General features: G+C 48.1%; 1 protein-coding gene across 1 annotated transcript in view; it reads right to left on the reverse strand.

Annotated features, from left to right (window-relative positions):
• LOC132207918 (complement C3-like) overlaps positions 1 to 20,096 on the reverse strand; it is a 250,276-nt gene that overhangs the window by 109,816 nt on the left and 120,364 nt on the right. Inside the window, exon 6 of the mRNA XM_059643736.1 lies at positions 19,876 to 19,988. Within this exon, the coding sequence (XP_059499719.1) occupies positions 19,876 to 19,988 (113 nt within the window). The remainder of the gene's footprint in view (positions 1 to 19,875; positions 19,989 to 20,096) is intronic.

Raw genomic sequence — 20,096 nt, forward strand, 5'->3', positions numbered from 1 at the left:
ATCACATTTCACTCCGTCACTGCATCTCCTTCACCAGAGTCGCAGCATCCCATTTCCATCAGTCACTGGTTCCCGTATCTCACAGACGCTGCATTCAATTTCCGACACTCACTGTATCCCATTTCCCATAGACACAGCATCTCCTTTCCCACAGTCTCTGCATCTCATTTCAATCAGTGATTGCATCCTACTTCCCAAAAATAGTGCATCCCATTTTGCTCAGTCACTGCATCTCATTTCACTCGGTCACTGCATCCCATTTCCCTCAGTCACTGCATCCCATTTCCCTCAGTCACTGCATCTCATTTCCGTCAGTTACTGCATCATATTTCCATCAAACAATGCATCTCATTTCACTCAGACACGGCAGCTCATGTCACTCTGTCACTGTATCCAATTTCCATAAGTCACTCCATCTCATTTAACTCATTCACTGCATCCCATTTCAGGCAGTCACTGCATCCCTATTCACACAGTCACTGCATCCCATTTCACACAGCCACTGCATCCCATTTCACTCAACGCTTCACTTTACACACAGTCAGGGCATCCCATTTCCATCAGTCACTGCGTCCCATTTCCTCAGTCACTGCATCTCCTTTCATCAGTCACTGCAACACATTTCACTCAGAGACTGCATCCCATTTCACTCAGTCACTGCATCCCATTTCCCTCCGTCACTGCATCCCATTTCCCACAGTCACTGCATCCCATTTCCCACAGTCACTGCATCACATTTCATAGAACATAGAACATAGAACATAGAACAGTACAGCACAGAACAGGCCCTTCAGCCCACAATGTTGTGCCAACCATTGATCCTCATGTATGCACCCTCAAATTTCTGTGACCATATACATGTCCAGCAGTCTCTTAAATGACCCCAATGACCTTGCTTCCACAACTGCTGCTGGCAACGCATTCCATGCTCTCTCAACTCTCTGCATAAAGAACCTGCCTCTGACATCCCCTCTATACTTTCCACCAACCAGCTTAAAACTATGACCTCTCGTGCTAGCCATTTCTGCCCTGGGAAATAGTCTCTGGCTATCAACTCTATCTATGCCTCTCATTATCTTGTATACCTCAATTAGGTCCCCTCTCCTCCTCCTTTTCTCCAATGAAAAGAGACCGAGCTCAGTCAACCTCTCTTCATAAGATAAGCCCTCCAGTCCAGGCAGCATCCTGGTAAACCTCCTCTGAACCCTCTCCAAAGCATCCACATCTTTCCTATAATAGGGCGCCCAGAACTGGACGCAGTATTCCAAGTGCGGTCTAACCAAAGTTTTATAGAGCTGCAACAAGATCTCACGACTCTTAAACTCAATCCCCCTGTTAATGAAAGCCATCAGACACTGCAGCTCATGTCACTCTGTCACTGCATCCAATTTCCATCAGTCACTGCATCCCATTTCACCCACTCCCTGCATCCCATTGCACTCAGTGATGCATCCCATTTCAAGCAGTCACTGCATCACATTTGACTCAGTCACTGCATCCCATTTACTCAATCACTGCATCTCCTTCACCACAGTCACTGCATCACATTTCCATCAGTCACTGTTTCCCGTATCTCACAGACGATGCATTCAATTTCCCACACTACTGCATCCCATTTCACGCAGTCACTGCATCCCATTTCCCTCAGTCACTGCATCCCATTTCCCTCAGTCACTGCATCCCATTTCCCTCAGTCACTGCATCCATGTCCCTCAGTCACTGCATCCCATCTCACTCAGTCACTGCATCCCATTTCACTCAGTCACTGCATCCCATTTCACTCAGTCACTGCATCCCATTTCACTCATCACTGCATCCCATTTCACTCATCACTGCATCCCATTTCTCTCAGTCACTGCATCTCATTTCACTCAGTCACTGCATCTCATTTCACTCAGCCACTGCATCCCTTTTCACTCAGTCACAGCATCCCATTTCCATCAGTCACTGCTTCCCGTATCTCACAGACGCTGCATTCAATTTCCGACACTCACTGTATCCCATTTCCCATAGACACAGCATCTCCTTTCCCACAGTCTCTGCATCTCATTTCAATCAGTGATTGCATCCTACTTCCCAAAAATAGTGCATCCCATTTGGCTCAGTCACTGCATCTCATTTCACTCGGTCACTGCATCCCATTTCCCTCAGTCACTGCATCCATTTCCCTCAGTCACTGCATCTCATTTCCGTCAGTTACTGCATCCAATTTCCATCAGTCAGTGCATCTCATTTCACTCATTCACTGCATCGCATTTCACTCAGTCACTGCATCACATTTCACTCAGTCACTGAAGCTCATGTCACTCAGTCACTGCAGCTCATGTCACTCAGTCACTGCAGCTCATGTCACTCAGTCACTGCAGCTCATGTCACTCAGTCACTGCAGCTCATGTCACTCAGTCACTGCAGCTCATGTCACTCAGTCACTGCATCCAATTTCCATCAGTCAGTGCATCTCATTTCACTCAGTGACTGCATCACATTTCACTCAGTGAGTGCATCACATTTCACTCAGTGAGTGCATCACATTTCACTCAGTGACGGAATCACATTTCACTCAGTGACGGAATCACATTTCACTCAGTGACGGAATCACATTTCACTCAGTGACGGAATCACATTTCACTCAGTGACGGAATCACATTTCATTCAGTGACGGAATCACATTTCATTCAGTCACTGCGTCCCATTTCCCTCAGTCACTGCGTCCCATTTCCCTCAGTCACTGCGTCCCATTTCACTCAGTCACTGCATCCCATTTCACTCAGTCACTGCATCTCCTTCAACACAGTCAGTGCATCCCATTTCCATCAGTCACTGTTTCCCTTATCTCACAGACGCTGCATTCAATTTCCCACACTCACTGCATCCCATTGCCAATAGTCACAGCATCTCCTTGCCCTCAGTCTCAGCATCTCATTTCACTCAGTGATTGCATCCTTCTTCCCACAAATACTGCATCCCATTTCCCTCAGTCACTGCATCTCATTTCACTCGGTCAGTGCATCACATTTCACTCAGTCACTGCATCACATTTCACTCAGTCACTGCATCACATTTCACTCAGTCACTGCATCACATTTCACTCAGTCACTGCATCACATTTCACTCAGTCACTGCATCCCATTTACTCAATCACTGCATCACCTTCACCACAGTCACTGCATCACATTTCCATCACTCACTGTTTCCCGTATCTCACAGACGATGAATTCAATTTCCCTCAGTCACTGCATCCCGTTTCCCTCAGTCACTGCATCACATTTCCATCAGACACTGCAGCTCATGTCACTCTGTCACTGCATCCAATTTCCATCGGTCACTGCATCCCATTTCACCCAGTCCCTGTATCCCATTGCACTCAGTGATGCATCCCATTTCAAGCAGTCACTGCATCACATTTCCCTCAGTCACTGCATCCCATTTCCCTCAGTCACTGCATCCCATTTCCGTCAGTCACTGCATCCCATTTCACTCAGTCACTGCATCCCATTTGCATCCGTCACTGCATCCCATTTGCATCCGTCACTGCATCCCATTTGCATCCGTCACTGCATCCCTTTTCACTCTGTGACTGCATCAGAGTTCACTCTGTCACTGCAGCACATTTCACGCAGTCACGGCATCCCATTTCACTCAGTCGCTGCATCCCCTTCACCACAGTCACTGCATCCCACTTCGATCAGTCAGTTTCCCGTATCTCACAGACAGTGCACTCAATGCTTCTCATTTCACTCAGTCACTGCAGCTCATCTCACTCTGTCACTGCATCCAATTTCCGTCAGTCAGTGCATCTCATTTCACTCAGTCAGTGCATCCCATTTCACTCAATCACTGCATGCCATTTCACTCAATCACTGCATCCCATTTCCATCAGTCACTGCATCACATTTCCGTAAATCACTGCATCCCATTTCCGTCAGTCAAGGCATCCCATTTCCGTGTGTCACTGCATCCCAATTCACTCAGTCACTGCATCGCATTTCCCACAGTCACTGCATCCCATTTCCATCAGTCACTATATCCCTTTTCCATCAGTCATTGCAACCCATTTTCCCTCAGCCACTGCATCCCATTTCATTCAGTGACTGCATCACATTTCACTCAGTCACTGCAACCCATTTCACTCAGTCACTGCATCCCATTTCACACAATCAGTGCATCCCATTTGCATCCGTCACTGCATCCCATTTCACTCTGTCACTGCATCCCCTTTCACTCTGTGACTGCATCAGAGTTCACTCTGTCACTGCAGCACATTTCACGCAGTCACTGCATCACATTTCCATCACTCACTGTTTCCCGTATCTCACAGACGATGCATTCAATTTCCCACACTACTGCATCCCATTTCACGCAGTCACTGCATCCCATTTCCCTCAGTCACTGCTTCTCATTTCCCTCAGTCACTGAATCTCATTTCCCTCAGTCACTGCATCCCATTTCCCTCAGTCACTGCATGCCATTTCCGTCAGTCACTGCATGCCATTTCACTCAGTCACTGCATCCCATTTGCATCCGTCACTGCATCCCATTTCACTCTGTCACTGCATTCCCTTTCACTCTGTGACTGCATCAGAGTTCACTCTGTCACTGCAGCACATTTCACGCAGTCACTGAATCCCATTTCACGCAGTCACTGCATCGCATTTCACTCAGTCACTGCATCCCATTTCACTCAGTCGCTGCATCCCCTTCACCACAGTCACTGCATCCCATTTCCATCAGTCACTGTTTCCCGTATCTCACAGACAGTGCACTCAATGCTTCTCATTTCACTCAGTCACTGCAGCTCATCTCGCTCTGTCACTGCATCCAATTTCCATCAGTCAGTGCATCTCATTTCACTCAGTCAGTGCATCTCATTTCACTCAGTCAGTGCATCGCATTTCACTCAGTCAGTGCATCGCATTTCACTCAGTCAGTGCATCGCATTTCACTCAGACACCCTTCCCAGTACCTCAGTCACTGCATCCCATTTCACGTAGTCACTGCATCCCATTTCCATCAGTCACTGCATCCCTATTCACACAGTCACTGCATCCCAGTTCACACAGCCACTGCATCCCATTTCACACAGTAACTGCATCACATTTCACTCAGTCACTGCATCACATTTCAGTCAGTCACTGCATCCCAGTTCACTCCATCACTGCATCTCCTTCACCAGAGTCGCAGCATCCCATTTCCATCAGTCACTGGTTCCCGTATCTCACAGACGCTGCATTCAATTTCCGACACTCACTGTATCCCATTTCCCATAGACACAGCATCTCCTTTCCCACAGTCTCTGCATCTCATTTCAATCAGTGATTGCATCCTACTTCCCAAAAATAGTGCATCCCATTTTGCTCAGTCACTGCATCTCATTTCACTCGGTCACTGCATCCCATTTCCCTCAGTCACTGCATCCCATTTCCCTCAGTCACTGCATCTCATTTCCGTCAGTTACTGCATCATATTTCCATCAAACAATGCATCTCATTTCACTCAGACACGGCAGCTCATGTCACTGTCACTGTATCCAATTTCCATAAGTCACTCCATCTCATTTAACTCATTCACTGCATCCCATTTCAGGCAGTCACTGCATCCCATTTCCATCAGTCACTGCATCCCTATTCACACAGTCACTGCATCCCATTTCACACAGCCACTGCATCCCATTTCACTCAATGCTTCACTTTACACACAGTCAGGGCATCCCATTTCCATCAGTCACTGCGTCCCATTTCCTCAGTCACTGCATCTCCTTTCCACAGTCACGGCAATCCCATTTCACTCAGTCACTGCATCCCATTTCAAAGAGTCACTGCATCTCCTTTCCATCAGTCACTGCAACACATTTCACTCAGAGACTGCATCCCATTTCACTCAGTCACTGCATCCCATTTCCCTCCGTCACTGCATCCTATTTCCCACAGTCACTGCATCCCATTTCCCACAGTCACTGCATCACATTTCATAGAACATAGAACATAGAACAGTACAGCACAGAACAGGCCCTTCAGCCCACAATGTTGTGCCAAACATTGATCCTCATGTATGCACCCTCAAATTTCTGTGACCATATACATGTCCAGCAGTCTCTTAAATGACCCCAATGACCTTGCTTCCACAACTGCTGCTGGCAACGCATTCCATGCTCTCACAACTCTCTGCATAAAGAACCTGCCTCTGACATCCCCTCTATACTTTCCACCAACCAGCTTAAAACTATGACCCCTCGTGCTAGCCATTTCTGCCCTGGGAAATAGTCTCTGGCTATCGACTCTATCTATGCCTCTCATTATCTTGTATACCTCAATTAGGTCCCCTCTCCTCCTCCTTTTCTCCAATGAAAAGAGACCGAGCTCAGTCAACCTCTCTTCATAAGATAAGCCCTCCAGTCCAGGCAGCATCCTGGTAAACCTCCTCTGAACCCTCTCCAAAGCATCCACATCTTTCCTATAATAGGGCGCCCAGAACTGGACGCAGTATTCCAAGTGCGGTCTAACCAAAGTTTAATAGAGCTGCAAAAAGATCTCACGACTCTTAAACTCAATCCCCCTGTTAATGAAAGCCATCAGACACTGCAGCTCATGTCACTCTGTCACTGCATCCAATTTCCATCAGTCACTGCATCCCATTTCACCCACTCCCTGCATCCCATTGCACTCAGTGATGCATCCCATTTCAAGCAGTCACTGCATCACATTTCACTCAGTCACTGCATCACATTTCACTCAGTCACTGCATCCCATTTACTCAATCACTGCATCTCCTTCACCACAGTCACTGCATCACATTTCCATCAGTCACTGTTTCCCGTATCTCACAGACGATGCATTCAATTTCCCACACTACTGCATCCCATTTCACGCAGTCACTGCATCCCATTTCCCTCAGTCACTGCATCCCATTTCCCTCAGTCACTGCATCCCATTTCCCTCAGTCACTGCATCCATGTCCCTCAGTCACTGCATCCCATCTCACTCAGTCACTGCATCCCATTTCACTCAGTCACTGCATCCCATTTCACTCAGTCACTGCATCCCATTTCACTCAGTCACTGCATCCCATTTCACTCATCACTGCATCCCATTTCACTCAGTCACTGCATCTCATTTCACTCAGTCACTGCACCCATTTCACTCAGTCACTGCATCACTTTCACCACAGTCACAGCATCCCATTTCCATCAGTCACTGCTTCCCGTATCTCACAGACGCTGCATTCAATTTCCGACACTCACTGTATCCCATTTCCCATAGACACAGCATCTCCTTTCCCACAGTCTCTGCATCTCATTTCAATCAGTGATTGCATCCTACTTCCCAAAAATAGTGCATCCCATTTCGCTCAGTCACTGCATCTCATTTCACTCGGTCACTGCATCCCATTTCCCTCAGTCACTGCATCCATTTCCCTCAGTCACTGCATCTCATTTCCGTCAGTTACTGCATCCAATTTCCATCAGTCAGTGCATCTCATTTCACTCATTCACTGCAGCTCATGTCACTCAGTCACTGCAGCTCATGTCACTGTCACTGCATCCAATTTCCATCAGTCAGTGCATCTCATTTCACTCAGTGATTGCATCCTTCTTCCCACAAATACTGCATCCCATTTCCCTCAGTCACTGCATCTCATTTCACTCGGTCAGTGCATCACATTTCACTCAGTCACTGCATCACATTTCACTCAGTGACTGCATCACATTTCACTCAGTGACTGCATCACATTTCACTCAGTGAATGCATCACATTTCACTCAGTGAATGCATCACATTTCACTCAGTGACGGAATCACATTTCACTCAGTGACGGAATCACATTTCACTCAGTGAGTGCATCACATTTCACTCAGTGACGGAATCACATTTCACTCAGTGACGGAATCACATTTCACTCAGTGACGGAATCACATTTCACTCAGTGACGGAATCACATTTCATTCAGTCACTGCGTCCCATTTCCCTCAGTCACTGCGTCCCATTTCCCTAGGTCACTGCGTCCCATTTCCCTAGGTCACTGCGTCCCATTTCCCTAGGTCACTGCGTCCCATTTCCCTCAGTCACTGCATCCCATTTCACTCAGTCACTGCATCTCCTTCAACACAGTCAGTGCATCCCATTTCCATCAGTCACTGTTTCCCTTATCTCACAGACGCTGCATTCAATTTCCCACACTCACTGCATCCCATTGCCAATAGTCACAGCATCTCCTTGCCCTCAGTCTCAGCATCTCATTTCACTCAGTGATTGCATCCTTCTTCCCACAAATACTGCATCTCATTTCACTCGGTCAGTGCATCACATTTCACTCAGTCACTGCATCACATTTCACTCAGTCACTGCATCACATTTCACTCAGTCACTGCATCACATTTCACTCAGTCACTGCATCACATTTCACTCAGTCACTGCATCACATTTCACTCAGTCACTGCATCACATTTACTCAATCACTGCATCACCTTCACCACAGTCACTGCATCACATTTCCATCACTCACTGTTTCCCGTATCTCACCGACGATGAATTCAATTTCCCTCAGTCACTGCATCCCATTTCCCTCAGTCACTGCATCACATTTCCATCAGACACTGCAGCTCATGTCACTCTGTCACTGCATCCAATTTCCATCGGTCACTGCATCCCATTTCACCCAGTCCCTGTATCCCATTGCAGTCAGTGATGCATCCCATTTCACGCAGCCACTGCATCACATTTCACTCAGTCAATGCATCACATTTACTCAATCACTGCATCACCTTCACCACAGTCACTGCATCACATTTCCATCACTCACTGTTTCCCGTATCTCACCGACGATGAATTCAATTTCCCTCAGTCACTGCATCCCATTTCCCTCAGTCACTGCATCACATTTCCATCAGACACTGCAGCTCATGTCACTCTGTCACTGCATCCAATTTCCATCGGTCACTGCATCCCATTTCACCCAGTCCCTGTATCCCATTGCAGTCAGTGATGCATCCCATTTCACGCAGCCACTGCATCACATTTCACTCAGTCAATGCATCACATTTACTCAATCACTGCATCACCTTCACCACAGTCACTGCATCACATTTCCATCAGACACTGTTTCCCGTATCTCACAGACGATGCATTCAATTTCCCACACTCACTGCATCCCATTTCCCTCAGTCACCGCATCCCATTTCCCTCAGTCACTGCATCCAATTTCCATCAGTCACTGCATCCCATTTCAACTCGTCCCTGCATCCCATTGCACTCAGTGACTGCATCCCATTTCACGCAATCACTGCATCCCATTTCCCACAGTCACTGCATCCCAATTCCCTCAGGTCACTGCATCCCATGTCCGTGTGTCACTGCATCCCATGTCCCTCAGTCACTGCATCCCATGTCCCTAAGTCACTGCATCCCATGTCCCTCAGTCAGTGCATCCCATTTCACACAGTCAGTGCGTCCCTTTTCGGTCAGGAACTGTATCCCATTTCCCTCAGTCACTGCACCCCAAGCCCGCTCGGGCACTGATTCCCTATTGACTCAGAAACTCCTTCCCAGTACCTCCTTCACTGCAGCTCATGTCACTCTGTCACTGCATCCCATTCCCCTCAGTCACTGCATCCCATGTCCCTCAGTCACTGCATCCCATGTCCCTCAGTCACTGCCTCCCATGTCCCTCAGTCACTGCATTCCATGTCCCTCAGTCAATGCATTCCATGTCCCTCAGTCACTGCATCCCATTTCACTCAGCCACTGCATCCCATTTCACTCAGTGACTGAATCACAGTACACTCACTGAGTGCATCATATTTCACTCAGTGACGGAATCACATTTCACTCGGTGACTGAATCACATTTCACTGATTCACTGCGTCCCATTTCACGCAGTCACTGCGTCCCATTTCTCGCAGTCACTGCATCGCATTTCACGCAGTCACTGCATCACATTTCACGCAGTCACTGCATCACATTTCACGCAGTCACTGCATCACATTTCACGCAGTCACTGCATCACATTTCACTCAGTCACTGCATCCCAATTCACTCAATCACTGCATCTCCTTCACCACAGTCACAGCATCCCATTTCCATCAGTCACTCGGTCCCGTATCTCACAGACGCTGCATTCAATTTCCGACACTCACTGAATCCCATTTCCCATAGACACAGCGTCTCCTTTCCCACAGTCTCTGCATCTCATTTCAATCAGTGATTGCATCCTACTTCCCAAAAATACTGCATCCCATTTCGCTCAGTCACTGCATCTCATTTCACTCCGTCACTGCAACCCATTTCCCTCAGTCACTGCATCTCATTTCCGTCAGTTACTGCACCATATTTCCATCAAACAATGCATCTCATTTCACTCAGTCACTGCAGCTCATGTCACTCTGTCCCTGCATCCAATTTCCATCAGTCAGTGCATCTCATTTCACTCAGTCACTTCATCCCATTTCACTCAGTCACTGCATCCCATTTCCGTCAGTCACTGCATCCCATTTCCGTCAGTGATGCATCCCATTTCACTCAGTGATGCATCCCATTTCACTCAGTGATGCATCCCATTTCACTCAGTGATGCATCCCATTTCCCTCAGTCACTGCATCCCATTTCACACAATCACTGCATCCCATTTGACGCAGTCACTGCACCGCATTTCACGCAGTCACTGCACCGCATTTCACGCAGTCACTGCACCGCATTTCACGCAGTCACTGCACCGCATTTCACGCAGTCACTGCATCCCATTTCACTCAGTCACTGCATCCCATTTCACTCCATCACTGCATCTCCTTCACCACAGTCACTGCATCCCATTTTCATCACTCACTGTTTCCCGTATCTCACAGACGTTGCATTCAATTTCCCACACTCACTGCATCCCATTTCCCATCGTCACAGCATCTCCTTTCACTCAGTCTCTGCATCGCATTTCACTCAGTGAGTGCATCCTACTTCCCAAAAATACTGAATCCCTTTTCCCTCAGTCACTGCATCTCATTTCACTCAGTCACTGCATCTCATTTCCGTCAGTTACTGCATCCCATTCAACTCAGTGATGCATCACATTTCACTCAGTGACTGCAGCCCCTTTCTCTCAGTCACTGCAGCCCATTTCTCTCAGAAACTGCAGCCCATTTCTCTCAGTCACTGCAGCTCATTTCAATCAGTAAGGCATCCCATTTCACTCAGTGGCTGCAACACATTTCACTCAGTGACTGCATCCCATTTCACTCAGTGAATGCATCCCATTTCACTCAGGCACTGCATCCCATTTCCCTCAGTCGCTGCATCCCATTTCAAGCAGTCACTGCATCCCATTTCACTCAGTCAGTGCATCCCATGTCCATCAGTCATTGCATCCCATTTCCCTCAGTCAAAGTGTCCCATTTCCCTCAGTCAAAGCGTCCCATTTCCCTTAGTCACTGCATCTCATGTCCCTCAGTCACTGCATCCCATTTCACTCAGTGACTGCATCACAGTTCACTCAGTCACTGCATCACAGTTTTCTCACTGTCTGAATCACAGTTCACTCAGTGAGTGCATCACATTTCACTCAGTCACTGCATCTCATATCACTCAGTCACTGCGTCCCATTTCACGCAGTCACTGCATCGCATTTCACGCAGTCACTGCATCGCATTTCACGCAGTCACTGCATCGCATTTCACGCAGTCACTGCATCCCATTTCCATCAGTCACTGGTTCCCGTATCTCTCAGACGCTGCACTCAATTTCCCACACTCACTGCATCCCATTTCCCATAGACACAGCATCTCCTTTCCCTCAGTCTCTGCATCTCATTTCAATCAGTGATTGCATCCTACTTCCCACAAATACTGCATCCCATTTCCCTCAGTCACTGCATCTCATTTCAATCGGTCACTGCAACCCATCTCCAACAGTCACTGCATCTCATTTTACTCAGTCACTGCATCCCATTTCCCTCAGTCACTGCATCCCACTTCCCTCAGTCACTGCATCCCACTTCCCTCAGTCACTGCATCCCACTTCCCTCAGTCACTGCATCCCATGTCCCTCACTCACTGCATCCCATGTCCCTCACTCACTGCATCCCATGTCCCTCACTCACTGCATCCCATGTCCCTCACTCACTGCATCCCATTTCACTAATACAGTGCGTCCTATTTCTCTCAGCCACTGTATCCCATTTCCCTCAGTCACTGTATCCTAAGCCCACTCGGGCACTGCATCCCTATTAACTCAGTCACTCCTTCCCAGGACCTCAGTCACTGCATCCCATGTCCCACATTTCCATCAGGCACAGCAGCTCAAGTCACTCTGTCACTGCATTCAATTTCCATCAGTCACTGCATCTCATTTCACTCACTAATGGCATCCCATTTCACACAGACACTGCATCCCATCTCACTCAGACACTGCATCCCATCTCACTCAGTCACTGCATCCCATTTCCATCAGTCACTGCATCCCATTTCCGTCAGGCACTGCATCCCATTTCCCTCAGTCGCTGCATCCCATTTCAAGCAGTCACTGCATCCCATTTCACTCAGTCAGTGCATCCCATGTCCATCAGTCATTGCATCCCATTTCCCTCAGTCAAAGTGTCCCATTTCCCTCAGTCAAAGCGTCCAATTTCCCTCAGTCAAAGCGTCCCATTTCCCTTAGTCACTGCATCTCATGTCCCTCAGTCACTGCATCCCATTTCACTCAGTGACTGCATCACAGTTCACTCAGTCACTGCATCACAGTTTTCTCACTGTCTGAATCACAGTTCACTCAGTGAGTGCATCACATTTCACTCAGTCACTGCATCTCATATCACTCAGTCACTGCGTCCCATTTCACGCAGTCACTGCATCGCATTTCACGCAGTCACTGCATCGCATTTCACGCAGTCACTGCATCGCATTTCACGCAGTCACTGCATCGCATTTCACGCAGTCACTGGTTCCCGTATCTCTCAGACGCTGCATTCAATTTCCCACACTCACTGCATCCCATTTCCCATAGACACAGCATCTCCTTTCCCTCAGTCTCTGCATCTCATTTCAATCAGTGATTGCATCCTACTTCCCACAAATACTGCATCCCATTTCCCTCAGTCACTGCATCTCATTTCAATCGGTCACTGCAACCCATCTCCAACAGTCACTGCATCTCATTTTACTCAGTCACTGCATCCCATTTCCCTCAGTCACTGCATCCCACTTCCCTCAGTCACTGCATCCCACTTCCCTCAGTCACTGCATCCCACTTCCCTCAGTCACTGCATCCCACTTCCCTCAGTCACTGCATCCCACTTCCCTCACTCACTGCATCCCATGTCCCTCACTCACTGCATCCCATGTCCCTCACTCACTGCATCCCATGTCCCTCACTCACTGCATCCCATGTCCCTCACTCACTGCATCCCATGTCCCTCACTCACTGCATCCCATTTCACTAATACAGTGCGTCCTATTTCTCTCAGCCACTGTATCCCATTTCCCTCAGTCACTGTACCCTAAGCCCACTCAGGCACTGCATCCCTATTAACTCAGTCACTCCTTCCCAGGACCTCAGTCACTGCATCCCATGTCCCACATTTCCATCAGGCACAGCAGCTCAAGTCACTCTGTCACTGCATTCAATTTCCATCAGTCACTGCATCTCATTTCACTCACTAATGGCATCCCATTTCACACAGACACTGCATCCCATCTCACTCAGACACTGCATCCCATCTCACTCAGACACTGCATCCCATCTCACTCAGACACTGCATCCCATTTCTGTCAGTCACTGCATCCCATTTCCCACAGTCACTGCATCTCCTTTCCCCAAGTCACGGCGTCTCATTTCCATCAGTCACTGCTTCCCATTTCACTCAGTCACTGCATCCCATTTCCCTCAGTCACGGCATTCCATTTCTCTCAGTCACTGCATCCCGTTTCTCACTGATGCTGCATTCAATTTCCGTCAGACACTGCATCCCATTTCCCTCAGTCACTGCATCCCATTTCACTCAGTCACTGCATCCCATTTCACTCAGTCACTGCATCCCATTTCACTCAGTCACTGCAACACGTTACACTCAGTGACTGAAACACATTTCACTCAGTGACGGCATCCCATTTCATTCAGTCACTGCATTCCATTTCCCTCAGTCACTGCATCCCATTTCCCTCAGTCACTGCATCCCATTTCACTCAATCACTACATCTCCTTCACCATAGTCACTGCATTCCATTTCGATCAGTCACCGTTTCCCGTATCTCACAGACGCTGCATTCAATTTCCCACACTCACTGCATCCCATTTCCCATAGTCACAGCATCTCCTTTCCCTCAGTCTCTGCATCGCATTTCACTCAGTGATTGCATCCTACTTCCTACAAATACTGCATCTCATTTCCCTCAGTCACTGCATCTCATTTCACTCAGCCACTGCATCCCATTTCACTCAGCCACTGCATCCCATTGCCAACAGTCACTGCAATCCATTTCCAACAGTCACTGCATCCCACTTCCAAGAATCAGTGCATCCCATTTCACTCAGCCACTGCATCCCATTTCCCTCAGTCACTGCATCCCAATTCACTCAATCACTGCAGGCCATTTCACTCATTGACTTCATCCCAATTCACTCTGACACTGCGTCCCGTTTCCCTCAGTCACTGCATCCCATTACCGTCCATCACTCCATCCAATTACTGTCAGTCACCGCATCCCATTTCCGTCAGTCACTGCATCCCATTTCCGTCAGTCACTGCATCCCATTTCCACCAATTACTGCATTCCATTTCACTCGGCCACTGCATCCCATTTCACTCGGCCACTGCATCCCATTTCACTCGGCCACTGCATCCCATTTCACTCGGCCACTGCATCCCATTTCACTCGGCCACCGCATCCGAGATCACACAGTCACTGCATTCCAGTTGACACAGACACTGCAGTCCATTTCACACAGTCACTGCATCCCATTTCACACAGTCACTGCATCCCATTCCCCTCAGTCACTGCATCCCATTACCCTGAGTCACAGTATGCCATTTCCCACAGACAATGCATCTCCTTTCCCTCAGTCACTGCATCTCCTTTCCCTCAGTCACTGCATCTCCTTTCCCTCAGTCACTGCATCCCATTTCACTCAGTCACTGCATCCCATTTAACGGAGACAGTAAATCCCATTCAATTGAGACACTGCATCCATTTCACTCAGTCACTGCATCCCAGTTCACTCAGTCACTGCATCCCAGTTCACACAGTCACCGCATCCCATGTCCCTCAGTCACTCCTACGCAGTAGCTCAGTCACTGCATCCCATTTCCCTCAGTTACCGCATCACATTTCCATCAGACACTGCATCCCATTTCAATGAGCCACTGCATCCCATTTCACTCAGACACTGCATCCCATTTCACTCAGACACTGCATCCCATTTCAATCAGACACTGCATCCCATTTCACTCAGTCACTGCATCCCATTTCAATCAGCCACTGCATCCCATTTCACACAGACACTGCAGCCCATTTCACTCAGGCACTGCATCCCATTTCACTCAGTCACTGCGGCCCATTTCACTCAGTCCCTGTATCCCATTTCCCTCAGTTACTGCACCCCAAGCCCGCTTGGGCACTGCATCCCTATTAACTCAGTCACTCCTTCCCAGTACCTCAGTCACTGCATCTCATTTCCACCAGTCACTGCATCCCATTTCACTCCCCACTGCATCCCATTTCACTCAGCCACTGCATCCCATTTCACTCAGCCACTGCATCCCAGTTCACACAGTCACCGCATCCCAGTTCACACAGTCACCGCATCCCAGTTCACACAGTCACCGCATCCCAGTTCACACAGTCACTGCATCCCAGTTCACACAGTCACCACATCGCAGTTCACACAGTCACCACATCGCAGTTCACACAGTCACCACATCGCAGTTCACACAGTCACCGTACCCCAGTTCACACAGACACTGCATCCCATTGCAAACAGTCACTGCATCTCATTTCACTCATTCAATGCTTCACACTCCACTCAGTCACTGCTTCCCATTTCCCACAGTCACTGCATCTCCTTTCCTCAGTCACTGCATCCCATTTCACTCAGTCACTGCAGGCCATTTCCCTCAGTCACTGCATCCCATTACCATCAGTCACTACATCCCATTACCCTCAGTCACTGCATCACAGTACGCTCAGTCACAGCATCCCATTCCCCTCAGTCACTGCATCCCATTACCCTGAGTCACAGTGTGCCATTTCCCACAGTCACTGCATCTCCTTTCCCTCAGTCACTGCATCCCATTTCCCACAGTCACTGCATCCCATTTCCCACAGTCACTGCATCCCATTGCCAAGAGTCGCTGCATCCCATTGCCAAGAGTCGCTGCAATCCATTTCCAACAGTCACTGCATCCCATTTCCAAGAGTCAGTGCATCCCATTTCACTCAGCCACTGCATCCCATTTCCCTCAGTCACTGCATCCCACTTCACTCAATCACTGCAGGCCATTTCACTCCTTGACTGCATCCCGTTTCACTCTGACACTGCGTCCCGTTTCCCTCAGTCACTGCATCCCATTACCGTCCGTCACTCCATCCAATTACTGTCAGTCACCGCATCCCATTTCGATCAGTCACTGCATCCCATTTGCACCAATTACTGCATCCCATTTCACTCTGCCACTGCATCCCATTTCACTCGGCCACCGCATTCTAGATCACACAGTCACTGCATTACAGTTCACACAGAAACTGCAGCCCATATATCACAGTCACTGCATCCCATTTCACTCAGTCACTGCATCCCATTACCCTGAGTCACAGTCTGCCATTTCCCACAGACACTGCATCACCTTTCCCTCAGTCACTGCATCTCCTTTCCCTCAGTCACTGCATCTCCTTTCCCTCAGTCACTGCATCCCATTTCACTCAGTCACTGCATCTCCTTTCCCTCAGTCACTGCATCTCCTTTCCCTCAGTCACTGCATCTCCTTTCCCTCAGTCAAAGCATCCCATTTCACTCAGTCACTGCATCCCATTTCACTCAGTCACTGCATCCCATTTAACGGAGACAGTAAATCCCATTCAACTGAGACACTGCATCCCATTTCACTCAGTCACTGCATCCCATTTCACTCCGTCACTACAACCCATTTCCACAGTCACTGCATCTCCGTTCCCTCAGTCACTGCATCGCATTCCCCTCAGTCACTGCATCGCATTCCCCTCAGTCATGCATCCCATTTAGCTCAGTCACTGCATCCAATGTCACTCAGTCACTGCATCCAATGTCACTCAGTCACTGCATCCAATGTCACTCAGTCACTGCATCCAATGTCACTCAGTCACTGCATCCCAGGTCACTCAGTCACTGCATCCCAGGTCACTCAGTCACTGCATCCCAGGTCACTCAGTCACTGCATCCCAGGTCACTCAGTCACTGCATCTCAGGTCACTCAGTCACTGCGTCCCATTTCAGACAGTCACTGCATCTCCTTTCCTCAGTCACTGCATCCCATTTCACGATGTCACTGTGGCCCATTTAACAGTCACTGCATCCCATTTCCACAGTCACTGCATCTCATTCCCCTCAGACACAGCATGCCATTTCCCACAGTCACCGCATCCCATTTCCCACAGTCACTGCATCCCATTTCACTCAGTCACTGCATCCCATTTCACTCAGTCACTGCATCCCATTTCACTCAGTCACACTATCCTGTTTCCACACTCACTGCATCTCCTTTCCCTAAGTCAATGCATCTCATTTCCATCAGTCACTGCATCCCATTTGTCTCAGTCACTGCTTCCCATTACCATCAGTCACTGCATCTCCTTTACCTCAGTCACTGTATCCCATTACGCTCAGTCACAGCAGCCCATTTCACTCACTCACAGCATCCCATTTCCATCAGTCACTGCATCCCATTTCACGCAGCCACTGCATCCCATTTCACGCAGCCACTGCATCCCATTTCACGCAGCCACTGCATCCCATTTCACTCAGCCAATGCATCCCATTTCACTCAGCCACTGTATCACATTTCACTCAGCCACTGCATCCCAGTTACCACATTCATTGCATCCCATTTCCCGCAGTCACTGCATCCCATTTCCCTCTGTCAGTGCATCCCATTACCGTCAGTCACTGCATCCCATTTCCAGAAGTCACTGCATCCCATTACGCTCAGTCACTGCATCCCAGTTCACACAGTCACTGCATCCAATTTCACTGAGTCACTGCATCCCGTTTCACTGAGTCACTGAATCGCATTTGTTGTTCTCACTTGAATGCAATGGTCACGAATCTCCTCCAATGGCTGGTCATGTATTTCCAATGCAAAATTTTACCAAGTTTTGATTTTCAATTGTGATTACGTGTTTCCTCTATTCTATAAGATGCTGCAATAAACTCAAATTTGATGAATCATAATTCAACCACCATTACCTACAGAGTTAATTTCATCAAACAGATCCAATTAGAATTGTCACATTCTCAAATCCTGATTCAACTTTTTCTCATTATGGGCCACGTGGTTCAGAAAAAAGACACTTAGAATCAGAGAGATGTACAGTCGGGAAACAGATCCTTTGGCCCAATTTGTCTATGTTGACCAGATATCCTAAATTAATTTAGTCCCATATCCCAGCTTTGGCCCATATTCCTCTCAACCCGTCTTATTCATATACCCATCCACATGCCTTTTAAACGTACAAGCATCCACCACTTCCTCTGGCAGCTCATGACATACATGCACCACTATGAAAAAAATCCAGTCCATTTTAAATCTTCCCTCTCTCATTTTTAACCTACCCCCTCCAGTTTTGGATTCCAGAAACCCGGGGAAAAGATCTTGGCTGTTCGCTCTATCCACGTCCCTCGTAATTGTATAAACTTCTATATGGTCAGCCCTGAACACCAAAGTTCCAACAAATAGCTGCCTGTTCAAGCCCACGGTATACCTCCAACCTCCGATGCTGGCGACATCCTTGTAAATCTTCTCTGAACCCTTTCAAGTTTACAACATACAACAATACAGTGCAGAACAGGCCTTCGGCCCTCAATGTTGCGCCGACATCCTTCCTCTCGCAAGGAGACCAAAATCGATTGCAGTATTCCAAAAGCAGCCGAACCAACGTCCTACATGGCTGCTAAGTGATCTCCCAACTCCTATACTCAATGCACTGACCGATAAAGGCGAGCACACCAAATGTCTCCTTCATATCCTTTCTACCGGTAGCTGTACTTTGATGGAACTACGAAACTGCACTCCAGCGTCTCTTTATTAAGCAACACTCCCCACAACCTTCAGTGTATACGTGCTGCCCTGATTTGCCTTTCCAAAATGTAGCACCTCACATTTGTCTGACCTCAACACCATCTGCCATTCCTCAGTTTATTCGCCCTTGTCAATGTCCCATTGTATTCTGAGGTGACCTTGTGGGCTGGCTACTACACCTTCAATCATAGGGAAACTTACTAACCACACCTTCTATTTTCATATCCAAATCATTGCATCACTTCAACTCCCCCTCCCACTCCCTGGATGACATGTCCATCCTGGGCCTCTTCCAGTATCACAACCAAATCAACCAGATAATGGAGGAGCAGCACCTCATATTCCGCCTCGGGAGCTTCCAACTCAATAGCCTCAATATGGACTTGGCCAACCTCAAAATCTCCCCACCTGCCAGCCTCATCCCAAGACTAGTTCCTCCCCTCATCCCCGCCTCCATGACCTGTCCGCCTTCTCTCCCACCTATCCACTCTTCCCACCTCACTGACCAACTCCCACCACTGCTTGGAATTATTCTTCTTTTCACACTTCATCAGCTCGACGTTATTTCTAAAATCTATTTTCCAATTGTTGGAAAAAGTGAGATAAAGAGAAGTAAAAGAAGTTACATTCTTACCACTCGTGAAATCTCTGAATATTCTTCTGTTGAAAGGCCGCCAAGGAACGATACAATTCTTTTGTCACGAACGCTGTGAGGGAGACATCTTTTTCAGTTCCACTAACTCCACCCTAAGGAAGACAAACCCACGTAACATATCTAGTGACTTAAAGCATACTCTATTGTTGCCCAAGGTGGAGAGCTGGATGAACACAGCAGGCCAAGCAGCATCAGAGGAG

This window comes from Stegostoma tigrinum, unplaced genomic scaffold, assembly GCF_030684315.1.
Source record: "Stegostoma tigrinum isolate sSteTig4 unplaced genomic scaffold, sSteTig4.hap1 scaffold_204, whole genome shotgun sequence".
NCBI lineage: Eukaryota > Metazoa > Chordata > Chondrichthyes > Orectolobiformes > Stegostomatidae > Stegostoma > Stegostoma tigrinum.